At 49.4% G+C, this 25,613-nt stretch overlaps 1 protein-coding gene across 1 annotated transcript in view; it reads left to right on the top strand.

Annotated features, from left to right (window-relative positions):
- Positions 1-25,613, top strand: part of AOAH (acyloxyacyl hydrolase) — a 103,952-nt gene that overhangs the window by 64,197 nt on the left and 14,142 nt on the right. The window contains exons 13-19 of the mRNA XM_080663786.1: positions 8,712-8,794; positions 16,652-16,688; positions 17,344-17,418; positions 20,952-21,124; positions 22,814-22,872; positions 22,952-23,011; positions 24,614-24,710. Of these exons, the coding sequence (XP_080519912.1) occupies positions 8,712-8,794; positions 16,652-16,688; positions 17,344-17,418; positions 20,952-21,124; positions 22,814-22,872; positions 22,952-23,011; positions 24,614-24,710 (584 nt within the window). The remainder of the gene's footprint in view (positions 1-8,711; positions 8,795-16,651; positions 16,689-17,343; positions 17,419-20,951; positions 21,125-22,813; positions 22,873-22,951; positions 23,012-24,613; positions 24,711-25,613) is intronic.

Here is a 25,613-nt window from a genome sequence, read left to right as displayed (position 1 = left end):
TTAAAAAATTAAATGTTCTTTTCGTTTTCTAAGTTTTAATTTCTAATATATAAATATTGACAGCTGTAACTCTCATAAACAGAAGCTCTCTGGGTTTCTCAACCATTTTAAAAGTGTAAAGCAGACTGAGAGCCAAAAATGGAGAACTTCTGTTCCAGGGAGTGGGCGCGAGAAAGACGTGTGGCTGAGGACAGAGAGTGGGGACCCCCGCAGGGAGAGGTTCGGGAAGAGAAGATGAGAAAGAACAGCCCTCGCAGTGGAAAGAAAACTGGAAGGTTTGGAATCCTGGAGGCCAAGGGAGGGAAGTGTTTCCAAAGGAGACAGGACGTCAGCCAATTGCTGCAGAGGAGACGGGAGCTGAGCAAGGCTGGTGTGTGGACAGTGATCACGGGGCCACTCTCCGTGGGCGGGGATGGGAGCCTGATGGGAGAGAAGAGGTTCAGGAAGCGGCGAGGTAAATGCAGCTGAGCATCAACAACTCAAGACATTTTACTTTTAGCCCTGGCCGGCGTGGCTCAGTTGGTAGGATGTCATCCATGCACTGAAAGGTTGCTGGTTTGATTCCCGGTCAGGGCACATGCCCAGGTTGAAGGCTCAATCCCTGGTAGGGGGCATGCAGGAGGCAGCCAACCAATATTTGTCTCTCATATCAATGTTTCCCTCTCCCTTCCTCCCTCTCTCTAAAAATCAATATACTAGTCTTTAAAAAAAAAAAGTTTTACTATCAAAAAGGGAACACTGGCTTTCAAAGTGTTTATCCAAACTAGGATTCCCAGGTATCTTTACTATCTTTACTATCAAAAGGAGCAGAGAAGTGGAGTGATAGCTGCTGGGGATAAAAAGATCAGGGAGACATCTTCAGATGAGAAAGCCTGCAGCATGTGGTAGGAAGGTACAAAGGAGAGAGGGCAGTGGACGAAGGGAGGAACACGGCCCCAGAGAAGACATGGAGATGGATGCAGTGTGTGGCATCGCTGCCCTGGGGCGGGGAGGACCATCCAGGGCACTGTGGCTCTGACCCAGAGGACTCGCCCCGCCAGATACTGACAGGTCTCTCCACCTGCGATGACCTCCCCGTTGGCTCTACTTATTTTTAAATTTTCCTTTTTTAAATATTTCCTCAAATCATGACTATATTTGCATTTTAAAAAATGACTCAGGTGCATAAAGTAAAAAGCTGGAACCATCCCCCAATTGCACCCCTTTTCCCAGAAGAGAGCTCTGTCCTCAACTTGGTGTGACTTCGCCCAGCGCCTTCCTGCATGATTACACGCAGAACATCTGCACGTAAAGAAATAACTGCGTGGCTGGAATTCTGCCATGAGCGACGTCATACTGTGCATAAACACACCATAAACCAACGCTTCCCCCCAACAACGCCTCCCGGAGCACTTTGCATTCCTGCGCGATGCTGTGTGGCCTCTCACAGGACAGGTTGCTGCGTTCTCCTGTTGACGGGCAGTCCCCTTAATTCCAAACCCTCACTCTTCTTCTCAACAATGCCGCCACGAACAGGCTACAGGACTCTTTGTGAGTACTGTGGGGATGTCTTGCGAGGGATGTCATTTTGCAATCTACATTGGTCAAAGTAAATACAAAACCTCCACATTTCCCTGGCAGAAGTCTTGTAACCTCCTGAAGCTGAGATTTTGGGCCATCTGCAGCCTCAATGCCCAAATCCAGGTCACAGAACACTTAGCTGTACTCCTCAAATACTGTCTGTGAAACACTAGTCCCACGAGATGTTAAAGGGTATTAAACACATTTTAAAGAAGATACCTCGGTCAGATAAGTTTTCTAACTGCTTGTTTAAATAAAGGAAAACAAGTTTATTCCATGTGGGGCTTGCCAGAGCCTTTATAAGCCAAAACTCTTTGTATATCTCTGAGGTATTATCCTGTATAATAAAAGGCTAATATACCAATCCACTGAACAGCGGAACGACCGGTTGCTATGACATGCACTGACCACCAAGGGGCAGATGCTCAATGCAGAAGCTGCCCCCTGGTGGTCAGTGAGCTCCCCACAGGGAGCATGCCTAAGTTGTCAGTCGGACATCTTGCACCATCTGCAAGAGGGTGCAAGCCAGGCTGAGAGAACCCCCAACCTGAGTGCACAAATTTCGTGCACCGGGCCTCCGGTATGAAATATTTCCTAAACTTATTTGACCACAGAATGACATATAATCTGTTTGTTTTATGATAAAGGTACACCTCAAGAAATGCGTATTTCAGAGCATCCTTTGAGAAACGTTGTTTAGATTATTAACACAGTCTTCTGTCCGAAATGAGCTTTGCAGATTTAGATGCAGCCACAGCCGTTAAAGTCTCTGCTTTCTCACAGATGAATGCTTACCCTGAGACAGAGACCTAGAATCAGATCTGAGGCTGAGAAAAGCCGGGGTGGGAAGAGTTACAACTGCTCTGAGCTCAGAGCCGGAATCTTAGTGGGAGGTTCGCAGGTTAGAAGCCTGTCTGAGCGGCTCATGGATCATTGAACACAGTGCCAAGGAAGTCTATTTCCTTTGTACTACTTTGCTGCTCCAAATGCAAAATCTGTCATGCTGTCTCCATCATCTTCTCATGTCTGAACTCCTAGAACTTCCTCTGCAGCCGTCCTCCCCTGCACATGCCCTTGCGTCATCAGCCATTGCCCATCTCCCCGAATACACGGCAAATCGTCTCCTGCCTGCTTCTCTCTCCCTGAGCCTGAAACCGTGGTTGTTCCGTGATGCAGTGACCTAGGGTTCCACGGGGCCCTGGGATGTGGCTCTGGGACCGGAAGGAACTTTTAAAGGTCTTTAATCCATCCCCACACTGGCCTGACCTCCACCCACATCAGAAAGGAAACTCTCTACCCTTTTCTTTTCTTTTTTTTTTTTTCAAATTTTTATTAAGGTATTATATGTGTACATATCTTACCATTACCCCCCACCCCCACCCCACTCCCATACATGCCCTCACCCCCCAATGTTTTGCATCCGTTGGTTACTCTTATATACATGCATATAAGTCCTTCAGTTGATCTCTTATTTCCCCCACCTCTCCCTAACCTTACCACTGTAATTTGACAGTCTGTTTGATGCTTTACTGCCTCTGTAACTATCTTTTTGTTCATCAGTTTATAATGTTTTTCATTATCCCCAAATGAGTGGGATCATGTGGTATTTTTCTTTCATTGACTGGCTTATTTCACTTAGCATAATGTTCTCTAATTCCATCCAAGTGCCTACAAATGGTAGTAATTCCTTCTTTTTTACGGCAGCATAGTATTCCATTGTGTAGATGTACCATAGTTTTCTGATCCAGTCATCTGCTGATGGGCACCTAGGCTGTTTCCAAATCTTAGCTATTGTAAATTGTGCTGCTATGAACATAGGGGTGCATATATCCTTTCTGATTGGTGTTTCTGGTTTCTTAGGATATATTCCTAGGAGTGGGATTACTGGGTCAAATGGGAGTTCCATTTTCAGTTTTTTGAGGAAACTCCATACTGTTCTCCACAGTGGCTGCACCAGTCTGCATTCCCACCAGCAGTGCACGAGGGTTCCTTTTTCTCCGCATCCTCGCCAACACTTGTCGTTTGTTGATTTGTTGATGATAGCCATTCTGACAGGTGTGAGATGGTATCGCATTGTTGTTTTGATTTGCATCTCTCGGATAATTAGTGACTTTGAGCATGTTTTCATGTGTCTCTTGGCCTTCCTTCTGTCTTCTTTCGAAAAGATTCTATTTAGGTCCGTTGCCCATTTTTTTATTGGATCCTTTATCTTCCTTTTATTCAGTTGTATAAGCTGCCTGTAGATGTTGGAAATTAAACCTTTATCAGTGATACCATTTGCAAATATGTTCTCCCATACAGTGGGGTTTCTTGTTGTTTTGTTGATGGTTTCTTTTGCTGTGCAAAAGCTTTTTATTTTGATGTAGTCCCATTTGTTTATTTTCTGTTTGGCTTCCATTGCCCTAGGGGCAGTATCACTGAAAAAGTTCTTTTGGCATATGTCTGAGATTTTGCTGCCTGTGGATTCCTCTAGTATTTTTATGGTTTCCCGTCTTATATTTAAGTCCTGTACCCATTTTGAGTTTATTTTTGTGTATGGTGTAAGTTGGTGATCTAGTTTCATTTTTTTGCATGTATCTGTCCAATTTTCCCAACACCATTTATTAAAGAGACTGTCTTGACTCCATTGTATGCTCATGCCTCCTTTGTCAAATATTAAATGCGCATATTGGTTTGGGTCTACCCTTTTCTTAACACTTCCTAGGAGAGGTCCCCGGTGAAAGCCTGTCTGGTCTCTGTGCTATCCAGTTTTACCCTACCCACGCCCCTGCCCTAACCCTTCACAGCAAACATCACCATTTTTCTCTCTCTGGCCCTGCTGCTGGCCTTCTGAGCCCCTGTCGGTTCTGTGACTGGTTCCCGAAGATTCGACTTCGTAGCACCTCAGAATTTAAACCCGAACGAGCTGTGCCCCTGGTCTCAGAAAGGTCACCAGGACCTGGTACATCACTGCCGCTCGAACAACATCTCACTTGGTTTATCCCCAAACCTCCAACATGCTAAGCCTTCTGGGAAGCTACTGAGTTGCCTCTCTCCAAGTAGGTTGTGCTTTGAGTCAGCATAGGAGGAGATCAGGTCAACCCCTTTCATGTGTCCGCGTTACTCCTGAGGCTCATCCTTGAGTTTATTCTTTTTTATTTTGTCTTTCTTTCCGTCTTGGTGAAATGGAGGGGGAGGGGGATTAGACGTCTCTCAGAGAAAGTGTTTTTTTTGTATTACCTGAGTCCATGTTGGGAAAAGCATCCAGTAGACACGGTGTCTGAGGCTTACCTATTTTGAATTTTATTCTTAAAAAGCAAAAGCTGACCTGCGTGTGCTCACACGGAAGGCTGTGCTTCCTGGGCCCCACAGTAGATGGAGCCCATAAAATCGGGGATGTCGTGGGATATACCAGTACTTGCAATTCCACTCCCTATGCTGACGGCACCAGCACCTTCGTCATCGGGGGCGGTGTGAGGACGAGAACTTTCTATACCCCTCATCGGCACCCCTCAGATTACAGACGGAAGCCATCACCTCGCCTACTAGCCCATGGGACTGGGTTTTGAAGCACAACAGCGGGAAAAGAGAGAAACCAAAAAAATCAGACTGGGGACCCTGAGCCCAATTAAGGATAGGGGAGCAAGCGGAGGGGCATTCAAAGCCAGAAAGGTGGTCACAATAGGCCTTACTGTGCACACTGTTTATCCTGGTAACTCAAGTCAGCTGACCCTGTATACAGGTGATGTGCTACTAAGCAATCTTCTCAATTTGTAGGCATCTCAAAATATGTTATAAGCTTCTCAAAATATTGTATTGATCCCTCTCTCTTCTCCTGAGCACTCCCTGACAAATTCAATTCCTGGAATTTATAGGAGAGATTATGTACTTGAGGTGGAGATGAAAGAAAACAGTATCTTTGATTATATGAAATACTTTCTAGTGCCTCGTACAAAACCTTAATCCCCGCATTTCAGATGCTGTTTCTGGTCAGAAATGTTCATTCACCTATGGTAAAGATTTCTATATTCTTGTAATAATAAGATACGGTGCAACTAACCGTATCCATAATTCAATATCCACACTACTTACTCTCCAGGAGCAGGGCATGAGCAAAACAATATTTCAGTCCATAAATTTGGTTTTTAGAATTATCAAAAATATAAGTATGGATAATATTGGTAACAATTACTTTCCCAAAGGAAAATAACCCCTCTTTATTGACCGTGAAATTATTTTAGTATTGAATTCGGATCTGGTGTCCCTTTCCCATCTTTTTTTTTTTTCAAAATAGAATAAAATAAGCAAGGCAGAGGTCATAAACAATGCAGTTTGTGGAGTTCAGGCTTCTGGGTAATAAAGCAGACTTCTCTCCCCTGGGAAGCCCATCTAAAATGACGGCAAATGAGTTTGTCCAGAAGGACAAAGAGAGCGGGAAGAGCCGACAGCCACAACCTGTTGGGAGCCAGAGAGCAGAAGGCCAGTGGTCCCTGCCTCCAGCCACTCACGCACGGGCATCCTAAGCTGGTAGGAGGGAAAGGGGAGAAGCAACACGCTTACCTGGCAGGACCTCCAGAAGACTTGGGAGTCAGCTACCTATGGTAGCACCAGAAGTGGGGGTGCGGCTACACACAGAAGTATTGGTTGAAAGGTTGCAGCTAGAACCTCAGATCTCTTCCCAACTCCACCCAGGGGCGCAGGCAGGGTGGAGCAGCCCTCACTGGCTCTGGGATAAGCCTAGAAGTTTCTCTGGAGAGGCTGAGATGAAGGGCTTCTGGACTGGGAGACAATGGACATGAGTGGGGAGAGGGACACCCTAGTAAATCACATGCGTGCTGACCGCTGAGGCCCACACACCTCCCAGCGCAGCGTGTGGGCAACCGGGCTGGAGACAGGAAGATCCTTTCCTGAGGAATTTGCACACCCCAAGAGGAAAGCCCCCAAAAGACACAGACAGCAGGGCTCCCTGAGAAGGGCCCGCAAGCCGATGGTGAGGACCAGAGAAGCAAGTCCCTCCCAGGGGCTCTCTTTCCAGCCAGCTTTCCGTTTCCAACCAGCTTCCACCTTTAAATCTAAGCTAACAAACAACCCAAGACCACAGGCGTCTGAGGGGGACCTTGAACGTGAAAGACAGCAAACAAACAAAGAGAAACAACAACCTTAAGGAAACAGACTATTGCTTTGTATACTAGGGGTTTAAAAAAACACTAGTTAATATACTACTTATAAAAGTAACTAAAAGTTAATATCTTCAAAAAGAGGAGGTATTTCAATGGTGGAACAAGAACATTTGCTAAATGTAAAGAAACATTCAAAGAACAAAAAAGATCCCTTGGAAATTCTACTAGTGGCATGAGATGGTTTTCCCAGAAAGAGAACGTTGAGACTATCACCCAGAAAGTAGAGCAAAAGACAAAGATATGGGAGATAGGGCAGAAAAAAAACGAGGAAAATTAGAGACCAGTCTAGGTGACCCAATATTCAAATAAGAGGGGTTCTGAGAAAAAAAGGAAGAAGAAAACAGCAATGAAGTAATCGAAGAACACCTCTCAGAACCGAGTGACAAGAATTTCCAGGTTGAAAGTGTCTCACACTGTGAATGGAAATAGAGCCACACCAGCCTGCCACCGTGACATGTCAGAACGCCGGGAGCAAGATGCTGCCGCAGATTCTCAAAGGACCAAGGAGCAGATCAGCTCCAACAACAGCACCAGGAGGCCAGACACCCAGGGTCCCTTCAAACATCTGAGGGAAGGCGCTTTTTCCCCAGAGCTCTGTAACCCTCCGCCTGCTTGTCTATCATCCTATATAACAAGGTGCTTCCAGCGTTAGTGGCTTATACCAGTGGTCGGCAAACTGCGGCTCGCGAGCCACATGCGGCTCTTTGGCCCCTTGCGTGTGGCTCTTCCACAAAATACCACAGCCTGGGCGAGTCTATTTTGAAGAAGTGGCGTTAGAAGAAGTTTAAGTTTAAAAAATTTGGCTCTCCAAAGAAATTTCAGTCGTTGTACTGTTGATATTTGGCTCTGTTGACGAATGAGTTTGCCGACCACTGGCTTATACCAACCATTATTTTTATTACATCTCCCCGTGTGGGTGTCAGGGGTGATCAGATACTTCTGGGTTTAATTACTGTTCATTAGTTTATCTGGTCTTGTTTCAAGAAGGCATTTAGGAAGCCTATAACATTATAGAGAATGTAACATTAAATTGCATTTAAATTAAATTAAAGCGTGGCAAAAGAACATAGAAAAATCAAAGATGCGACAAAGAGAAACCAAGAAAATGATTTAAAATAGCCTGATACTGGTCACACATTTGTCTCTAAACTCTGTGTCCATTGGTATTAGATTCAGCTATAGGTAACAAGAGACTCGACATAGGGTGGTTTAAATAAGAGAATGCGTGAGTTTATTTCTCTGAAACATGAAAGTTCGGGGATGTGCAATCCAGGTCTGGCATGGGAGCTCAAGTTCCCTGCTCCTTGGGGTCCAGGATCTTTCCAGCTCACCCCTCCCTTCCCAGGGTAGAATTTACCCCTACAGTCTAAGATGGCAGCATTCCTATTCTGGGCAGCAGAATGGCTAAACGGGACAAAGAAAGCAAAGAAACCTGCCAATTGTGTCCTAAGAAATATCCCCAGAAACTGCTGCTAAAAATTTCCATCTCATTGCCCGGAACTTAGTGAAGTGGCCACACCTAGCTGCAAGGGCAGCTGGGAAAGCAGGCATCATTCCGGGCAGATCTGTGTCCTATGAAAACATCTCTGAAAACGGACAGAGGGGAGACATGGGTCTTAAAGACAAGAGTGTCTGCCACAGCTTCAGCTTCATAGCCACTGAGAGAAGAAAGGGGTCATGGTCAAGTTTAAAATACAAAGCTGATAAAGACCACCAGTTGTTCGAGAGACTTACAGCAGCTTTTGGTAAAAAGGTTACAAAGGTCTTCATAAGAAAAAAAGTCTGATCTTCCCATATCCATGCAATTGTCTACAGGGCTGTTTCCTGTAACAACTTACGCAGTGACGGTTTAGAGAAAAACAAAACTACAGAGATGTGGTTTTCTGAGTTCATTTTCACCCCACTTTAACAACTCATAATGAAAACATGTGTGTGTGTACGTCATCATGTGAATGTCCCAACATTAAGCATACACGTATGTATTTGTTCCAGAATTAAAGAAAACTCTATCTATCTTCATCTACGAAGAAGAAACCGCTGCAATCACCGGGACTACCAGAATATTTCAAAAAACGGTAGGTGGCCACACTCAGCCTTCACCTATGTGCCCTGAATGACTGATTTTATTTCCCAAGGACCACAGCAGCTGAGCATTCGTGACAAGGACCACGGGGTAAAATGAACATCTCCCTTTCTGATAGAGGGGCCCGGGGTTAGGGCCTTTCCCTGCAGCGAAAGGAACAAGATGCAGTCAAGATATACAATGAAAAAAAAAAAAAGATATACACTGAGTGGCCAGATTATGATGATCTCTGAACACATAATAATCTGGCCACTCAGTGTATAGCCTATATAATAAAAGGCTAATATGCAAATTGTCCCCTTGACCAGGAGTTCAACCAGCAGGCAGGCCGGCCAACCGCCCATGTCCCCTCCCTCTGGCCAGGCTGGCTGGACCCCACCCATGCACAAATTCGTGCACCGGGCCTCTAATATATATATATATATATATGTATATATATATATATATATACACACACACACACACACAAACACACACACACACACACACACTGAGTAGCCAGATTATTATGCATTCAGAGATCATAATAATCTGGCCACTCAGTGTATGTAAATGAAGGGGCAGACAGATACCAAACGAAATAAGACGCAATCAAGACAGACAAAGGGACAGTCACCCAACAGCAACGCTCCAGAGAGGCCCGGGTGCAAGGCGTCCGAGGCTCAGGAGGCAAGACCTCACTGAGCACCAGCAGGACAAGAACTAAGTACAATCAAGGTCATTGCAAAGACTCCGCCCTCCCCACTGGTGCAAAGGCTCCCACATTTTAACTGGGGTGGGAGTTTGACAAAAAACAGCTTAGCGTTTGTGGCTGAAATCCCCAAAGCCATTAAGCCAAGGAATGTGTCCTCGGAATGATGCGGGGCCTTGCGGCCTCCGCCAGCTTCCCCTGTGTCCCAGGACATCTGTAGATGGATGGTTTCCCCCTGTGTGGTCCTCGCCTCCCGCCTCAGCCCCAGGTCAGTCCACTGCCACTCCTCACTTGGTGAAAACTCCTCACTGATAAGCCGCGGCCTAAGGAATTGCCAAGGAATGTCTTGTGACACCATGATGCAGAGATGGCAGACCCAGTGCCCAGGGAAGATATTACTGATATCTCTCCGGTGGCTCCACCCAGATTCACCTCAGCAGCTCTCACAACACACACCTCTGACCATCGTCATCCGCAGAGCAGACTTGGCACATGAAGGGGAACCAACTTGCCATCCCTGTGCCATCTCTAAGTAACAACAGGGTTAAGGAATGTTCCAAGCAGCACAACGTTTAATGGGATATGTGACCTACAAATGACCTCTTACATAGTCGACACGGAATGAATGTTCTCTTCCAAGAACCACATCAGAGCATCACCACTAATAAAACGACAGCTGACCGTTGTTGCGCTGTTGCCAAGTGCTAAGAACACGCTCTGTGCGATATTTCAGCTAATCCTTTCAGCAAGCCGTAAGGCAGGGACTGTTCCATTTCTTCGGGTGGAGGGCACCGCTGATTGGAAGAGCTCTGGGAGTGCCGAGGGAGGGAGAGCCACAGTGCGTACGTGAAGTGCAGCACTCAACCCAATAGTCAGTGTGTTCTCATATACACTGAGTGGCCAGATTACGATGATCTCTGAATGCATAACAATCTGGCCACTCAGTACATATACGTACATATATATGTATGTATGTATGCATATATATATATATATATATATATATATATATATATATATATATATATATATATTAGAGGCCAGGTGCATGAATTCGTGCATGGGTGGGGTCCAACCAGCCTGGCCAGGGGGCAGGGACATGGGCGGTTGGCCAGCCTGCCTGCTGGTCGAACTCCTGGTCGAAGGGACAATTTGCATATTAGCCTTTTATTATGTAGGATATACACTGAGTGGCCAGATTATTATGCGTTCACAGATCATCATCATCTGGCCACTTGGTGTATTTCTCAGAATTGAGGGAGGATAATGATCTCCACACTGTTATCACTGAGGAAACAGGAGCCCGGGGGGACCCAGAACCCTGTCCCGGAACACAGAGAGAGCAAGGAATCGAACATTTATTCCGTGTAGACTCTGTAAGAGATCATTTGTGGGTCACATACCCCATTAAACGCGAGCTGGCGTTTGTCCCCAGGCTGTCTCCCTGCACTCAGACACCAGCATCGGCCTCTGATGGGAGAGTCAGGCTGCCGAGTGATGGGCCTCGCCCCTCTGGGCGTGCACAGGCCCACAGCCAGTCTGTGGAAAGGAAGCACCGACGCCGGTGTGCGTCATCGCAGACACAGCGACCATCGGCCCCGCGCTGCATTTTCTCGTTTGCTTTTTAAACAGCCCCGGTGCCGCCCAAGGCCCCCTGCCCACGGAGACTGTGAGAGGCAAAGGACACACACGCCAGGTGCAACACGATGCAGCCTTGCGAAAGGACGCTTACAGTTCACGTGGTTTTGTTTAGAAAGACATAACGCTGCCAAAAGAAAAGTCAGGATGTAAAACTGGATGGAATATTTCATTTCTACTACATTTTTTTAAACAAGAGAGAAAAACAGCTGTACACGGATAGGTAGAAAATACACCAAAATCGCTGTGTTTCGTAAATGATGGGTGATTGATTTTTTTTTTTAATTTTTCTATTTCCCAAATATTTTATTTTTCTATACCAGTAACATTAAAAAAAAAAAAACTAGAAAGAAACTGAGTCTAGGAGCTGTGAAGGGCCTGCCAAGCCCGTAGCTGAGGGCACCGTGTTAGAGCCAAAAGAGCAGTAGGCTCTAGCCCAGGGGTGGGCAAACTTTTTGACTCGAGGGCCACAATGGGTTCTTAAACTGGACCGGAGGGCCGGAACAAAAGCATGGATGGAGTGTTTGTGTGAACGAATATAAATTCAAAGTAAAGGAGCGGAGGGGATAGCAAGAGAACCGGATAGAACAGCCGGATCCGGCCCGCGGGCCGTAGTTTGCCCACGGCTGCGTCTAGCCAGACGCAGGCTCCGTGCACAGGGGACACAGCCTGGCTCTCCCCACAGACCCCTCCGGCCCACCCGGTGAGCACAGCGCTCCTTTGTGGAATCCAGCGGGCCCTCTCCTTCCGTGGTCTGCCCTCTCCACAGCGCTCCTTGTAAGTTCAGATTGTGGACAGGAAGCGGGGAGGAGGTGGGCAGCGAGCCGAATCGGGAAAACATATGCGGGTTCCAATGTGACCCCATCCCGCGGCTCCCGTCAGGCTCCTGTCTGAGGACCAGACGCGGGAGGTCAGGAGAGTGTCTCCTTTCTTCGTATTTGCGGTCCTTGGAGGTGCAGAGGGGAGATGGTCTCGTGTCACTTCCTTGCGGTGCTGCTTGACTATTGCTGCAAGGATGTAATTCTAAGAGGTCTTTTATTTTCCCCCTGTTTCCCCGAGTTACTCATTATTTAATGCTCAGGTTTCTTCTCCAGCCCCTCGGCCTGGTTTCGGGGCTCCTCCTCACCATGGATTTTCTTTCTTTCATCCCCGTGCCCAGAGATTTCAGTTACTCCCCAAGGCTTTCCGTGGCTCTAGGGAGAGTCGGCTCTCTGTTGCCTGCATCTTTACGGCTACACTTAGTCTTCATTAGCAGCGAGAAAGTGGAAAGAGAGAAGGAAGAGTTGAATGGAATATGAAAGTGTTTCTTGAAAATCATACAGTCAAAAGTAAAGAGACAGCTCTTATTTCTGTCTTGATGTTCCAGCATGAGATCCCAACAATGTCCGTAGATACCTCTACCAGGAACCGCTGCCAGTGATTAGAGAGCGTTTGGAAATGTCAGATGTCGAAGTCGCCTTTCATTTGGGCGCCAGTTATTTGGCGGGGGTCAGGCACAGCGAGGCCCCTGCTCGGTCCTTACAACCAGCAAAGCAGGGGGTTCTTACAGCTTCCCAGGCACCAACGCGGCCGGTGGGTGGGAGGCGGCCCTGACGCTAACCCGGTAGGTGGGAGCCTCTGGAAGTGAGAAACACGTACCTCTGCCTGGAGAAGGGGCGGGAAACATCCCAGGGAGGTACATGTGAGCAGAGAGCCCCGCAGGAAAACACAGGAATCCAGAAAGCCCAGGGCGATGTGGCTCAGGGCTTAGAGGCTCCCGGGGCAAAATCACCTTTGGGAAGAGAAGCCCGGTGTGGCCGAAGGATGCTTGCGAAGCTACGTCGGGTTTTAGGAGTAGGAGGCAGATGAGAGTGACACTGGGAAGCTATTACATTCTTTTAAAAATATGTTAGGGCACATGGATGGAGATGGAGAGCATTATGCTAAGTGAAATAAGCCAGGCAGAGAAAGATAAATATCACATGATCTCACTCATTTGTGGAATATAATGAACAACATAAACTGATGAACAAAAATAGATCCAGAGACAGAGAAACATCAATGAGACCATTAAACCTCAGAGGGAAGGTAGGGGAGGGTGGGGGTAAGGGGGAGAGATCAACCAAAGGACTTATATGCATGCATGTAAGCCTAATCAATGGACACAGACAACAGGGGGGTGGGGGCATGAATGGGAGGTGGGGGGTAATGGGGAAATAAGGACACATATCTAATACCTTAATCAATAAAGAAATTTAAAATATATATATGTTAGGGCAATCATTTATCTGGTTTGTCACAGAAATTCAGAACCACACTTGCAAATTTGAAAGCATTTGCAGTAGTGGAAACATCATCAGAAAGTGTCACAACAAACAATTATTAAGGGCCCACTGTTTTGAGCTCACGATCAATATATTAGTCTGAACGTGTCTGCTTATTGCAAGCAAACATTTTTAGAGAAAGGAAAGAATTCAAGTTTCTTGTGGCGAATTCTTTAACTGGATTCTACAAATAACGCTCTTCAAAATGCTTCCGAAATGCTGAAAAAATGAGCGAAATCTGCATTACTTTAAATCTAATCAGAGTTAAGTAACAGTATTGGATTGGAGGTCAATGCATGACACCACATTTTCATTTTTAAAAATACTAGTAGCCCTGCGCACGAATCCGTGCACCAGTAGCTCTCTGCGGGGCCTGGCCGCTCTGCGCCCGCTGCCCAGAGGCCCTCCGCAGCCTGGGTAGAATGCTTGCCTCATCGCCACAGTGACAAAGCAAGCATTCCTCCAGGCCGCTCATGCTGCCCACTCTCAGTGACCACCCCCCCCCCCAGGGACTGGGGGACCCCAGTGGGGCTGAGAGGACTGGGCGCCGCCATCTTGTGGCTATGGGCGCTGCCATCTTTGTGACTGCGTGATGGTTAATTTGCATATTACCCTTTTATTAGATAGGATATGTTTTTATTGATTTCAGAGAGAGGACAGGAGAGGGATAGAAACATGAATGATGAGAGAGAATCATTGATTGGCTGCTTCCTGCACGCCCCCTACTGGGGATCAAGCCCACAACCCGGGCATGTGCCCTTGACCAGAATCGAACCAGGGACCCTTCAGTCCACAGGCCAACACTCTATGCACTGAGCCAAACCAGCCAGGGCACACTATTCCTTATTTAAAAAGGACAGGACGGAGCAGAATTCAGACTCTGGTGGCCAGTAAGGTCCTCTTCTTTCTCTAATCATGGACAGGTAAGTCCCCTGGGACCACTATGCCCCTGTTTCACAGTCAGTCTATTCCATCGTAGAGACCAGAGAATGGCCCTCTGGAGGGTAGTGCCAGATCTTCAAATGCTCCCCTCGCTTTCCCACCTCCGCAGGCTGGGGCTCTCCCTGCTTGCATCGCGGCCCAGCTGCTTCCGGAAGTCTTCTCTGTGACGGGAGCAGCCACAGCACAGTTGGCAGCAGGAGGAAGACTGTGGGGATAGGGAGCAGACAGAATGTTGTCAGGTCTGGCAAAGGGACAGCAGCACCACAGGAAAGGGGAGCGGAGAAGAGAAAGGGAGGTGGGAATTACATAAACTAATGACATGATCTCAAAAACTGAGCTTTGCAAGAAGAGATGTAAATCCTGGAAGATGCAACAACTTTGGAGCAAAGAAAATTCGGTGCTTGCATTATAAAGACCCGCCAGAAAACCACACCCCACAAAAAACATGGGGTAAAGAGGAGTAGGCAAGGCCTCTCCCCTTGAGTGGATGTTTGTGACTGCTGGTTTGTTGTTGTTCATCCTCACCTGAGGATATTTTTCCATTGAATTTTAGAGAGAGTGGAAGGAAGGGTGGGAGAGTGGGAGGGAGGGAGGGAGAAACATTGATGTGTCCTATTGATTGGTTGCCTCCTGCACACACCCCAACCAGGGCCAGGGATAGAACCTGCAACCCGGGTACGTGCCCTTGACCAGGAACCAAACCAGTGACCCTTCGGTGCATGGGCCGACACTCGAACCACTGAGCGACACCAGCCAGGGCTGTGACTGCCGTTTTTAAATCCGTGGCGACAGGTGCCCTGGGCCGGCCATCCTGTCCTGAGCAGCAGAGGAACAGGTGGTGTGGACACGGGGAGAGGCTGACCACGAGGCACACCACGGCAGGTTTTCATTTCCGTTCCCTCAAGCTCCGTGGGTGATCTGCACCTCAAATCCCCAGCCATCCTCCAGATAATGAGGAAAATTATTGGCCCGACCTGGTCCTTTAATTTTTCCTACTCATGCCTTGAGCTCTCATTAGTTTTCGTATCTCATTAACACACAAATCAAAGAGTGAGAATTAAACACCTCTTGATTTATGATCTTACTAAAAATGGGAAGCTGAGAGCATGGGACTGAAGGGCCCAGCTGAGGAGATGAGTGAGCCACGGTGGGTGCCCTGCCAGCCAGCAGTGGCCACCCTCCGTCCCTTCACTCGCGAGGACATCAGGGCGCGACCTCACACCCAGAAACACGGAGTCTCTACGTTTAGGACTCAATGTGGCACCTTCTCTGAGCAGAGATAGGCTAGAGTCACACCGGGTTTTCCTCTTTTCAAGCACTGGGCTAGGATTTGCATTAAACCTCACAGCAGTTCTCAGTTATGTCTCTACCCCAGAGACGCTCCTGCCCGGGGCTAAAGGCCATGTCCAACTCCTCTGTACATTCCCTCCTTGGGGTCACTCTCTCTGGCCTCCCAGCCGGGAGAAGCAATACCACTCAGGGAGCCAGAGCTCAGCATTGCGGGCAGAAGGGGCAGGCTTTGGAATGCAGTTCTCCAGATTAACAGCTGTGTGGCTTTGGGCAAGTCGCTTAAGTGAGCCTCGGTGTTCTCATCTACAAAATGGGGCTCCCGGCGTTGGCGCGCCTACCTCACACCATTGTGCTAAGGCCTAAATGAACTAATAAATACAGTGCTTAACAGAGTGTCTGAAATAATCTGAGAACTCAATAACCACGACTTTCCTATAAAAGATACATTACAGGTCGTAACGGATGGGGGGAGGGTGGCCATGCGTGTCATTACAGGAGTTGAAATACGTCAGCTCTACAACCTGAACTTACACAGCCCAGCCAGCAGGGGTGGGGGCCTCAGGAGTGAGCAGAAATGCCATCTGGCTCTTCATGGGGCTCTCTGGGGAGATGGTTAGTCCTCAAAGAATCCTTCCTACTGTTCCTCTCATCCCTCAGCTCACTCCTGAATCTTTGGGGTAGTTTCTTTCTCTGGTGATAGATATATACCCTTTCTTTACAACCCACTAGCAAGTCCACTCATTCACGCCAGCAAATGTCTTGAGACCTGTAAATCCAAAGCATTTGGGGTTATGTCAATAGAATGCTAAGGACACATGAAAGCCATTAAGGGGTGTCCCAGGGGAACTCATCAGCACGACGGTGTGGACGACCTCTGACTGCTCAGTGACGCTTCTCCCGTGATCTCAGACAATCGCGCTCTCATCCTGACAGTGTTGAACTGAGCCCCCAAACTTTAACTATTTTCTTCATTTTACTTATTCAGGCGCATCTTCCCAAAACCTGGAGACATTCCTAGAAAGGTACGTGGAAGGAGTTGTTTCTCATTTTGGAAAATGAATGAGAACTCTGTTGTTACCCATCATCACTTGCGCTGGGCAGCAGCTAGTCACTCTGCAAACGCTGGGAGATTATTATCCCTCCTCGGGCCAGTGAGCGTTGGAAGTGTTCATTTCCATATGTCCTTAGAGACAGATCATAAAAACGCATACAAGCTTCGATCTGGCCAAAAAAGACGAAAAGGATTTCATATTCCTGTTTATGAAGGAGAAAACAATTTTGTGTTCATTTGGGGCTTAACATTCAGAATCGGGGCCCTGGGTGCCCAGAATGGAAACTTTGGGCCCACGGGATGTCTCAGAAATCTGGACATCCTTTCCACCAGCCACCCAGGGAACACATCTGTGATTATTGACCACAAAGGCTGTGAACGATGCTAAGATGGTAGCGTGTCCCCTGCTGGAGACTCCACTCCTCAACTTCATACGTTGATGTGGTCTTTCCCTAACAGAAGATTAAAGATTATAGAGAAGAAAGGGAGAAATGGGAATGGTGATACTAAAGGAAAGAAAAATAGCAAAGTTACCCAGAGGGTGGTCACACGGACTCTCCCACAGGCCCAGCCTGTGACGCCGGTTACAGAGCTGGGTTTCCGCGTGTTTGACATTCAGCTTCCAGTTTGTCTAGGAACCCACTGTTGGACCACCCAGCCATCGTCATATACGCCATGATTGGAAACGACGTCTGCAACGGGTGAGTTACTACCAAAGAAAGTTTTTGTTTGTTTTTAATTTATTTTTATTGATTTCAGAGAGGAAGAGAGAGATAGAAACATCCATGATGAGAGAGAATCATTGATCGGCTGCCTCCTGCACACCTCGCACTGGGGATCGAGCCCGCAACCTGGGCATGTGCCCTGACTGGGAATCGAACCCTGACCTCTCTCTCGTTCATAGGTTGACACTCAACCACTGAGCCAAACCAGCTCGGGCAGTGATAGTGATTCTTGAACAAATATTCATGTTATTTGAATATCCTTAAAATCAAGACGTTGGGATTAGTCAGACTTGAGTTCAAGCCCTGGTTTGTAGGTCGACGCTCAACCACTGAGCAACACCAGCCAGGTGCAAAGAAGGTTTTGAGAATTCTTTGCCTCTGGGTTTCCCCCTTTTCTCCACTCCATATTAGCGGCCTGCTGTCGGATCAGATTTCTCTGTCTTCACAAGTCCTAGACTCATGTGGAATCAACAGAACCAACCTGGAAAGCCGAAAGACTCTTTCTACAAACATCTGACCCATTCATCCTTTGCTCTGATTCACAACAAATGTCTGTGTCATGATCAGTCCTGAGTTGTGTCACTGGCCAACAATCCAAGACTGAGAATCATGACTTCCTCCATAAAATAAGGCAGAATCACAGCTACCCCATAAGAACAACTTCTTCACTCACATCCTCATACGCCACTCATGTGGCAGAGACACCGTAGGCAACGCGCTTGCGAAGACTACACACAGTTCCGGCCCATCCTATCCATGCCCATGACCCACAGGAGAAAGCAGTTTTGCTCACCTGCTGATGCCAGTAGTGATTTCAGAATGTTGACTGCCTTCGTTCCCCCACAGCATTTTGGAAAATTTCTCAAAATCTGTGTGTACCCCTGAGGATATGCTGCATATGTGCATGCCATCTGTCCTGAGGTCGTGGCCAGAAAGAGAAAAAGGTGACACCAGATCTGGAACAACTCCCCAGTAGCCACCCAGTCTTTGTTTTAGAAAACAGAAAAATAAAGCCCAGGGCACATGATTTGCCTAAATAATTAATTAAGGCCAGCGCCCAACTCCACCCTCGGTAGTGCTAGAAGCAGGGATGCCTGCTCACTGCCCCACCTTCGCTTTCCCGAACTTCACGGTTCAGTGTCCTTCAAGTGTGTCTGTCCTCGCAGACACCTCCATGAGAGCCTAGACCTCTCCCAGTGAGGACGTGTAGACCTCATCCGTGAGTGAATTCAGGGCAGGAGATGCCACGCTGGGATCCAGAATGCTCCTGTGCCAGATCCTGCCTTGGTCCCCCCCTAAGCTGGTTTACCACTCTCCCAGAACCCCACGTCTGCCCAATGCTGGGGAACCATGTCTCAGCCCTTTGACAAACCACCTGGGACTTTCCACTAAATAGCAAAGAACCCCAAAACCTTCCATGAGCCCAGAGCCACACCACTGGCTACATCATCTCACCACACAGCAGCCCTAAGAGGCAAGTAGGGTTGTCCCCATTTCACAGATGAGGAAACTGGGGTTCTGAAAGGTTATCCTCCAAGGAGCATTGAGCAGCCACGCTGAGAGCCAGCCAGGTGCTCTGACGAAGTTCTGTGCCCTTTCCACCAGCCACACGTGCCTTATTTGCTTTCTCTCGCACGTTCACTTCTAGAAGTATGTAGCGAGCACCTGCAATGTGCCGGGTTCTGGGGTCCAGTGGCAAACAGGCCACGGGCCAGGACCTCAGGCGGCTTGTAGAAGGAGAAGCGTTGAGCTTCAGCCTCCAGCCTCCATCACAAAACAGAGCAGTCCACACCTCCCAGCCTCCGGATCATGCTCCCTGGAGGGCACTGAGAGGACGAGTTACACGGCATGAAGGACACCTACAGAAGGAGGCGTGGACTCCCAAGAGCCCAGACCCCTGAGCCGTCCCTTCTTCAGCAGAACGTGCTCACTGCAGGTAGCTTTCCTTTTCCAAAGAGCCAGGGGCAGGCAGCCATGAGCTGGGGAGCCGTGCCAGCCGCCCCCGCCGGGATCTGGGCAGAGAAGCAGCAAGCATGGGGGGAAAGAGCGGAGCTGGCCATTGGGAGGTCCCCACGGTGCCCACTTTGCAACGCCCTGTGGAGGGCTAGACACGAAGACAGCTGGCAGCGACACCTCCCCATCTGCCTGGCCGTCAAGGGGGAGCAGAGAACCGGAGAGCAAAGGGAGCCCATGAAAAGCTCCTAAGTCAGGGGCTTCTTTCTCAGCCTCTAAACTCACGCCGTCACTTCCTGAACACTTGCTCCGTGCACGAAGGTCGCGATTGGAAGATAGCTTTTAATGTCCGAACCCAAGAAGCAACGTTACGCAGAGGAACCCACGCTTCTCATGGTAACGCTGCTCAATGTGGCCTCAGCTAACCCAGCTTCCTTGGGCTTTCCCCATCACTGCCCACCCCACGAAAGCTACAGAGTATGCTGGAAAGTCAACTGTGCAAAAAGATGAGCAATTTACATCGTCAAGCCAAAAAGTATTCTAGCGTCCTTGGGTTTTTCAAACCTAACTTGAAAAAAAGAAACGAATTTAAATATAACTTTCAATGATATATTTCTCGAATACATTCACACATTCCTTATTTTTGTTTTTTTCCTAAACCACATGAAAATAAGTCAACGAGCTTAAATTCAAAAAAACGTCAGACCGAAGCCAAAAATGTGTTACTTTCAGTTTACTTTGTCCTTCTTTGTCTTAAAGTCTTTCGTTGTAGGTCAATGCTCTTATAAGTACATTCCAAAACTTTCCTTTTTCACTAACGCTTATGAAGCAAGAAGAAAAAATTTGAAATTTCCAATAGCCTCGGTAGAGCACCAGCGCTGCTAGGAAGAGGAAGGCAGAGATGCAAAATGGAATGCCTTTTGGCAGGCCGCCTGGAGGAGCAGCCAACCAGGAAAGTCAATGAGAGTTCAACTGGAAAGAGACGTTGTGGACACACGATGTGACTTCATTGCTCAGCGACATTCTGCTTCCCTACCTGCAATGCGGGTGGGACGTTTCAGAGACCAAGTTGCATACCTTGAAGTGTCAAGCGAATCATAATCAGCCCCGGACTCCTTCGATTGCACGAACTGTGTGTATCCGTTAGGATAGGTGAGGCTATGCTGCAGGAACAAAAACCCCCTAAAACCTCAGGAGTATAACGCAGCAACCATTCACATGCCAGTCACACTACATGTCCATCAAGAATCGGCGTGTGGCTCTGTTCCAGGACTCAGACTGGTGAAGTCACTGCTGACCAGAACATTGCCAGGACTCGTGGCAAAGGAAAGGAGCTTTCTAGAGGCCCTCACACCACCAAACATGACATATGTCTCTCCTCACAACTCAGATACCAAACCAGTGCCATGGCCAGCCCAACCGCACGGAATCAGGAAGCCAGAAAATAGCACCAATCACTGCCTCGTGGGGGTGGCCTTCAGGGGTGGGCATTTTGAATGTGCGTGCATCTATGCTTGTAACCTGGTAAGATCTTTTCTGTTCCTTTTAACCAACAGGAGGAGTGACCCGGTCCCCAAAATGACCACTCCTGAGCAATTCTATTCCAAGGTCATGGAGACCCTGAAGTACCTGAACACCCACCTGCCGAATGGCAGCCACGTGATCTTGTCCGGCTTACCAGACGGGACCTTTCTCTGGGATAATCTGCACAACCGATACCATCCTCTCGGTATGGTGTTGAAGATCCTTTTACTCGTTAACAATGTCCGTGTACATACAGATCCAACACAGATAGTTCGCCTCACCTAGGGATGCACCTGAAATGCCATCGCACTGCATGGCTCAGCACGGGTGCCGGGGAGTGCCCCCAGCTGCAGGGTCTAAAGGTCAGGATCCCGCGGTGGGCAGAACCAGATCCAAAGCCGGAAGGGGCAGAAGTAGTGGGCGAAGAATTAAGACCAATCGAGAGGTCAGAGTTTCAGTCAGGAAACTCCTTTCACTGAAGGTGAGATCTAAAAAAATGAGCTGATGAAGCCCACACAAGAGACAGAAAGCCTTGAGTCAAAGGGAGGATGTCTCCGAAGCTCGGTGGTGAGTGCCCCCTGGTGGCCAGATGGAATTCCGTAGCTGGGCTGGTTCCCGCTTCCATACTCAGTCTGTCTCGGGCACGCAGAGAGACAATGTTCTCCTCTCCGACAAGACAATTGAATCTCTCTCTCAGCCTAACTGATGTGATGTGTAAGGGAGAAATGAGACTGTTCTGTCACCTTCAGTCTCTCCCTTCGCTCCGAGATAGGGCCTGTTATTTCCCTTTGGGGAGCGTGAGAGAGTGCTAATGAGTAAGACACCAGTCATTGCCCCTGAGAGCTGGGAGCCTGGGTTCTGTGTCTGAGCCACAGCCCGGAAGTGGGGGTGCCTCGGGGGCGGGTATGCTGTAAGGGGGGTGGGGAGACGTGGGAGAAGAAACAGCCCCCACGGGTTCTGCCCCTGCAGCTGACCTTTCCAGGTGACCTCCCGCATGCGCCTGTCATCTTCACGCGTGGTGCCTCTCTCACTGGCACCAAAATATACGTGTGGAGCGTATCTGCTCTTCGGGGCTCAAATAAGCGCCCTGGGCCGTGCAGGGATGTGGGGGCTGGCCTCCCCCTTCCGTGGCCACCCGTGCACTTGGGTGAGGCCTTCAGCCCACCACTCAGGGCAGTGCATGGCAGCCTTCAGACACTCGCCCTGCCCTGCCCGCCCTCACCAGGGGTCACTGGTCAGACCTGGGGTTTCATGAACTTGCTCAGGAGGATTTGTCAACTGCCCCCTGAGAGCTCCCGGGCCCCCGGGAACTTGGCACTTCGTTGCGGGGAGAAAGCCGTGCGGGACCAAGTCCATTGTTGGTGACGCTCCGGTCCCTCCGGTGCCCTTGTGTCCCTCCACCTGCGTCCAGGTGCGATCAGGCCCCTCGGGCCCGCCCTGCTGTGCCAGCAGCTCATGGAGGAAGCAAACTCCTTAGCCCACTCTCCCCACTCTGGCTCTGAATGTCTAGGGCAGGGGTGGGCAAACTTTTTGACTCGAGGGCCACAATGGGTTCTTAAACTGGACCGGAGGGCCGGAACAAAAGCATGGATGGAGTGTTTGTGTGAACTAATATAAATTCAAAGTAAAGGAGCGGAGGGGAGAGCAAGAGAACCCTCCGCTCTTTCGGCTCCGCGGGCCGGATAGAACAGCGAACGGGCCGGATCCGGCCCGCGGGCCGTAGTTTGCCCACGGCTGGTCTAGGGGGTCCAGAAAAAGGAAGCATGGGTGTTCCTCAAGAGCCATGCCAGCTGGACATCAGGGCAGGTCCCTGGGCGTGCCAGCCTTCTGCAGGGAGACAGGGCCACCCTACGTGTCCCGTTGGCTGCCACATCCCGGCCTCGCTGTTTTCCAGGCCAGCTGAACAGGGACGTGACGTACGGGCAGTTGTACGCCTTCCTGAGCTGCCTTCAGGTGAGCTGGCCCTGCCTGTCCCGGGGCCCCGCCCCTCGCCGCCTCTGCGCCCCGTAACCACAGAGTCCTCCCGCCCCAGGTCAGCCCCTGCCACGGCTGGATGACGGCCAACGAGACCCTCCGGACGCTCACCTCGCAGGTAGGACTGGCGCAGCCCCGTGGCGGCACGTTGGGTCCTTCTTGCCCTGCGTTCGCTGCAGTGTTTGCCCCGGGGATGGGCTTTGGGCAGCGTGCTGGCCCCCAAGCGGGTGAACAGAAACAGCGAACTTCTGGGGGGCTTGACGGGGCCAGGGAATGTGGGGTGCCCTGCCTCTCCCCTTCCGCCTCCTCTGGGTCTGTCACTCTTACCATGTCTGCCAGTCACTGTATGTGTGTGTCTGTCTGTCTCTCTCCTATGTACATATGCGTGTACACACACACACACACACACCTTTGAGAGCCCATTGTAGGCGTGTTTGTAGAGGTGGAGAGAAGTGAGCGAGGTGAGGCCTGGTCTGAGTCCCCCCAAGTTCAGGGAGGACCAGTGCTGCAGAGCCTTCCTCTCCTCTCTACAGGAGCCCGGGGCCCACTCAGCTCTTCCACATGTTAGGGTTAGGGTTAGGGTCAGGGTTAGGGTCAGGGTCAGGGTTAGCCTTCTCTTTGTAAGAGACTCATTGAATTCCTTGTACAAATATACTTCCATTTTTAAAAGCCTTGGAGAACGTTAAGAAAAGCATCAAGAAGAGTAACAAAGTTCACCCCAAATCCCACCACCCAAAGTTAGTACGTGTGCATGTCGTTCCAGTATCACTTCCATAGGTATTGGGGGTTGTGCCTGCACGGTGTCAGAATACACACGTTGTTTTATGCCGTCTGACTTCCATCCGCTATCCCTCCACACTATGACTTTGCCATCTTGTTACAGGGGTCCTCAAACTACGGCCCGCGGGCCACACGCGGCCCACCGAGGACATTGATCCGGCCCGCTGGGTGCCGCTGCCTGTCCTGCTTAGCAGCCGACTCGTCCCCGGCCCGCGGTGCGCATAGGAATTTGTTCATAGTTTTTTTTAAACTATAGTCCGGCCCTCCCACGGTCTGAGGGACAGTGAACTGGCCCCCTGTTTAAAAAGGTTGAGGACCCCTGTAGAGTGTACGACACAGGAATGTGCCGTGACTTATCTCATCCCTTGGAGCTGGACGTACAGGTCATAGGGGTTTCCAGTTGTTCACTGTGACAAACAGCATTGGGATGGACTGTGTGTGTGTGTGTGTGTGTGTGTGTGTGTGTGTGTGTGTGCACGCACCGTGTCTATTTCCTTAAGACAAATTTCTAGAAAAATGACTGGGCCTAAGAGTGAGCTGTGTCTGAGGAGGTGACCCGTCTTGCTGGACTGCTCTTAGAAAGGTTAAACAGATTGCCATTCGGGGTCTCCGATCCCTGGGCGCTGGTCTCCATTTTCACGACTGTTCATCTTTCCCTCGCCAGACCCATGGGGAGAGTGGTCTCTTATTGCTTTCATCTGCGCCGATTTGGTTCCTAATGAGGTTTAACCGTTGGCACGCGCGTTGGCCGTGTGTGCAGGAAGAGAATTCGCGGTGTGGAGCTGCTCCGAGTGGCTCTGCGAGGACGACTGGGGGGGCAGAGGGGGCGGGGGGGGGCGGGGGGCAGAGACCATCCATTTCTTTGTTCTGCCTGAATCACCCGCTCACTCCCATCAAGGCCTAGGTCTCACGGAGCTCTCCCCGTTTCCCTTGCCTTCAGAGAGCAGCACAACTCTCCAGTACGCTGAAGAAGATTGCCACCAGCCAGAAATTTACCAACTTCCATCTTTACTACGTGGATTTTGACTTGCAAGAAAGTAAGTGTTGCTCGGCTTTGGTAGTGACACAGACAAGAGCAGCAGCTAGGGAGAGCCGGCCCCGGGCGGCTATAACCCGCAGGCAGCAGGTTGGACGGGGTCTCCCCTTACACCCTCACACACTAAGAGCTCCAGCACTGAAATAAGGCGGCGTGTGACCCTCTGCCTGGGAAGGGGAAGCTCACGCCTGATTTCACCGTCATCTTAGAAACCCTCAAACACAGAGCCAGCGACCAGGTGGAAAATGCTTCGGCAGGGGGCCAACGGGTCGATGGGAATCACCTTTGTTCTGGCCGGTATCGCAGCATCTGCTTACCAATGGGCTACAGATGAGTGTGACGGGGACGGGGGCTAAGGCGGTGCCTCCCACAGTGGGCACTGATTTGCCTACTTACTCACGATGCAGAGTCCCAGGCCCCGCACAGAACAAAATAAATCCGAGTCTCTGTGGGAATGACCTCAGATTTGCCTGTGGCAGGATGGACAGCCCGGGTCTCAGCTTCCTGGAAAGAACATTCGTATTTCTCTGCTGCCATTCTGTCCAAACACAGGGGCCACTGAGGTGTGGCCACGGCAATAGGTATGGTCCTTCGCACGTTGACGCTGAAAAATTATTATTATTTTTAAACATACTTTTATTGATTTCAGAGAGGAAGGGAGAGGGAGAGAGAGAAACATCAATGATGAGAGAGAATCATTGATCAGTGGCCTCCTGCACATGTCCCACTGGGGACGGAGCCTGCAAACCAGGCATGAACACTGACCGGGAATTGAACCCATGACCTTGGATCATAGGTCAACACTCAACCACTGAGCCATGCTGGCCTGGCTGAAAAAAATGATTGTTGATTGGCTTTAATCCTCCCAGTCTCATGCTAAACAATTGTTGTACAAGAGACACGC

The sequence above is a fragment of the Plecotus auritus genome, assembly GCF_963455305.1.
Source record: "Plecotus auritus genome assembly, chromosome: 4".
Classification (NCBI taxonomy): Eukaryota; Metazoa; Chordata; class Mammalia; order Chiroptera; family Vespertilionidae; genus Plecotus; species Plecotus auritus.
This window is presented reverse-complemented; position numbering and strand designations above follow the sequence as displayed.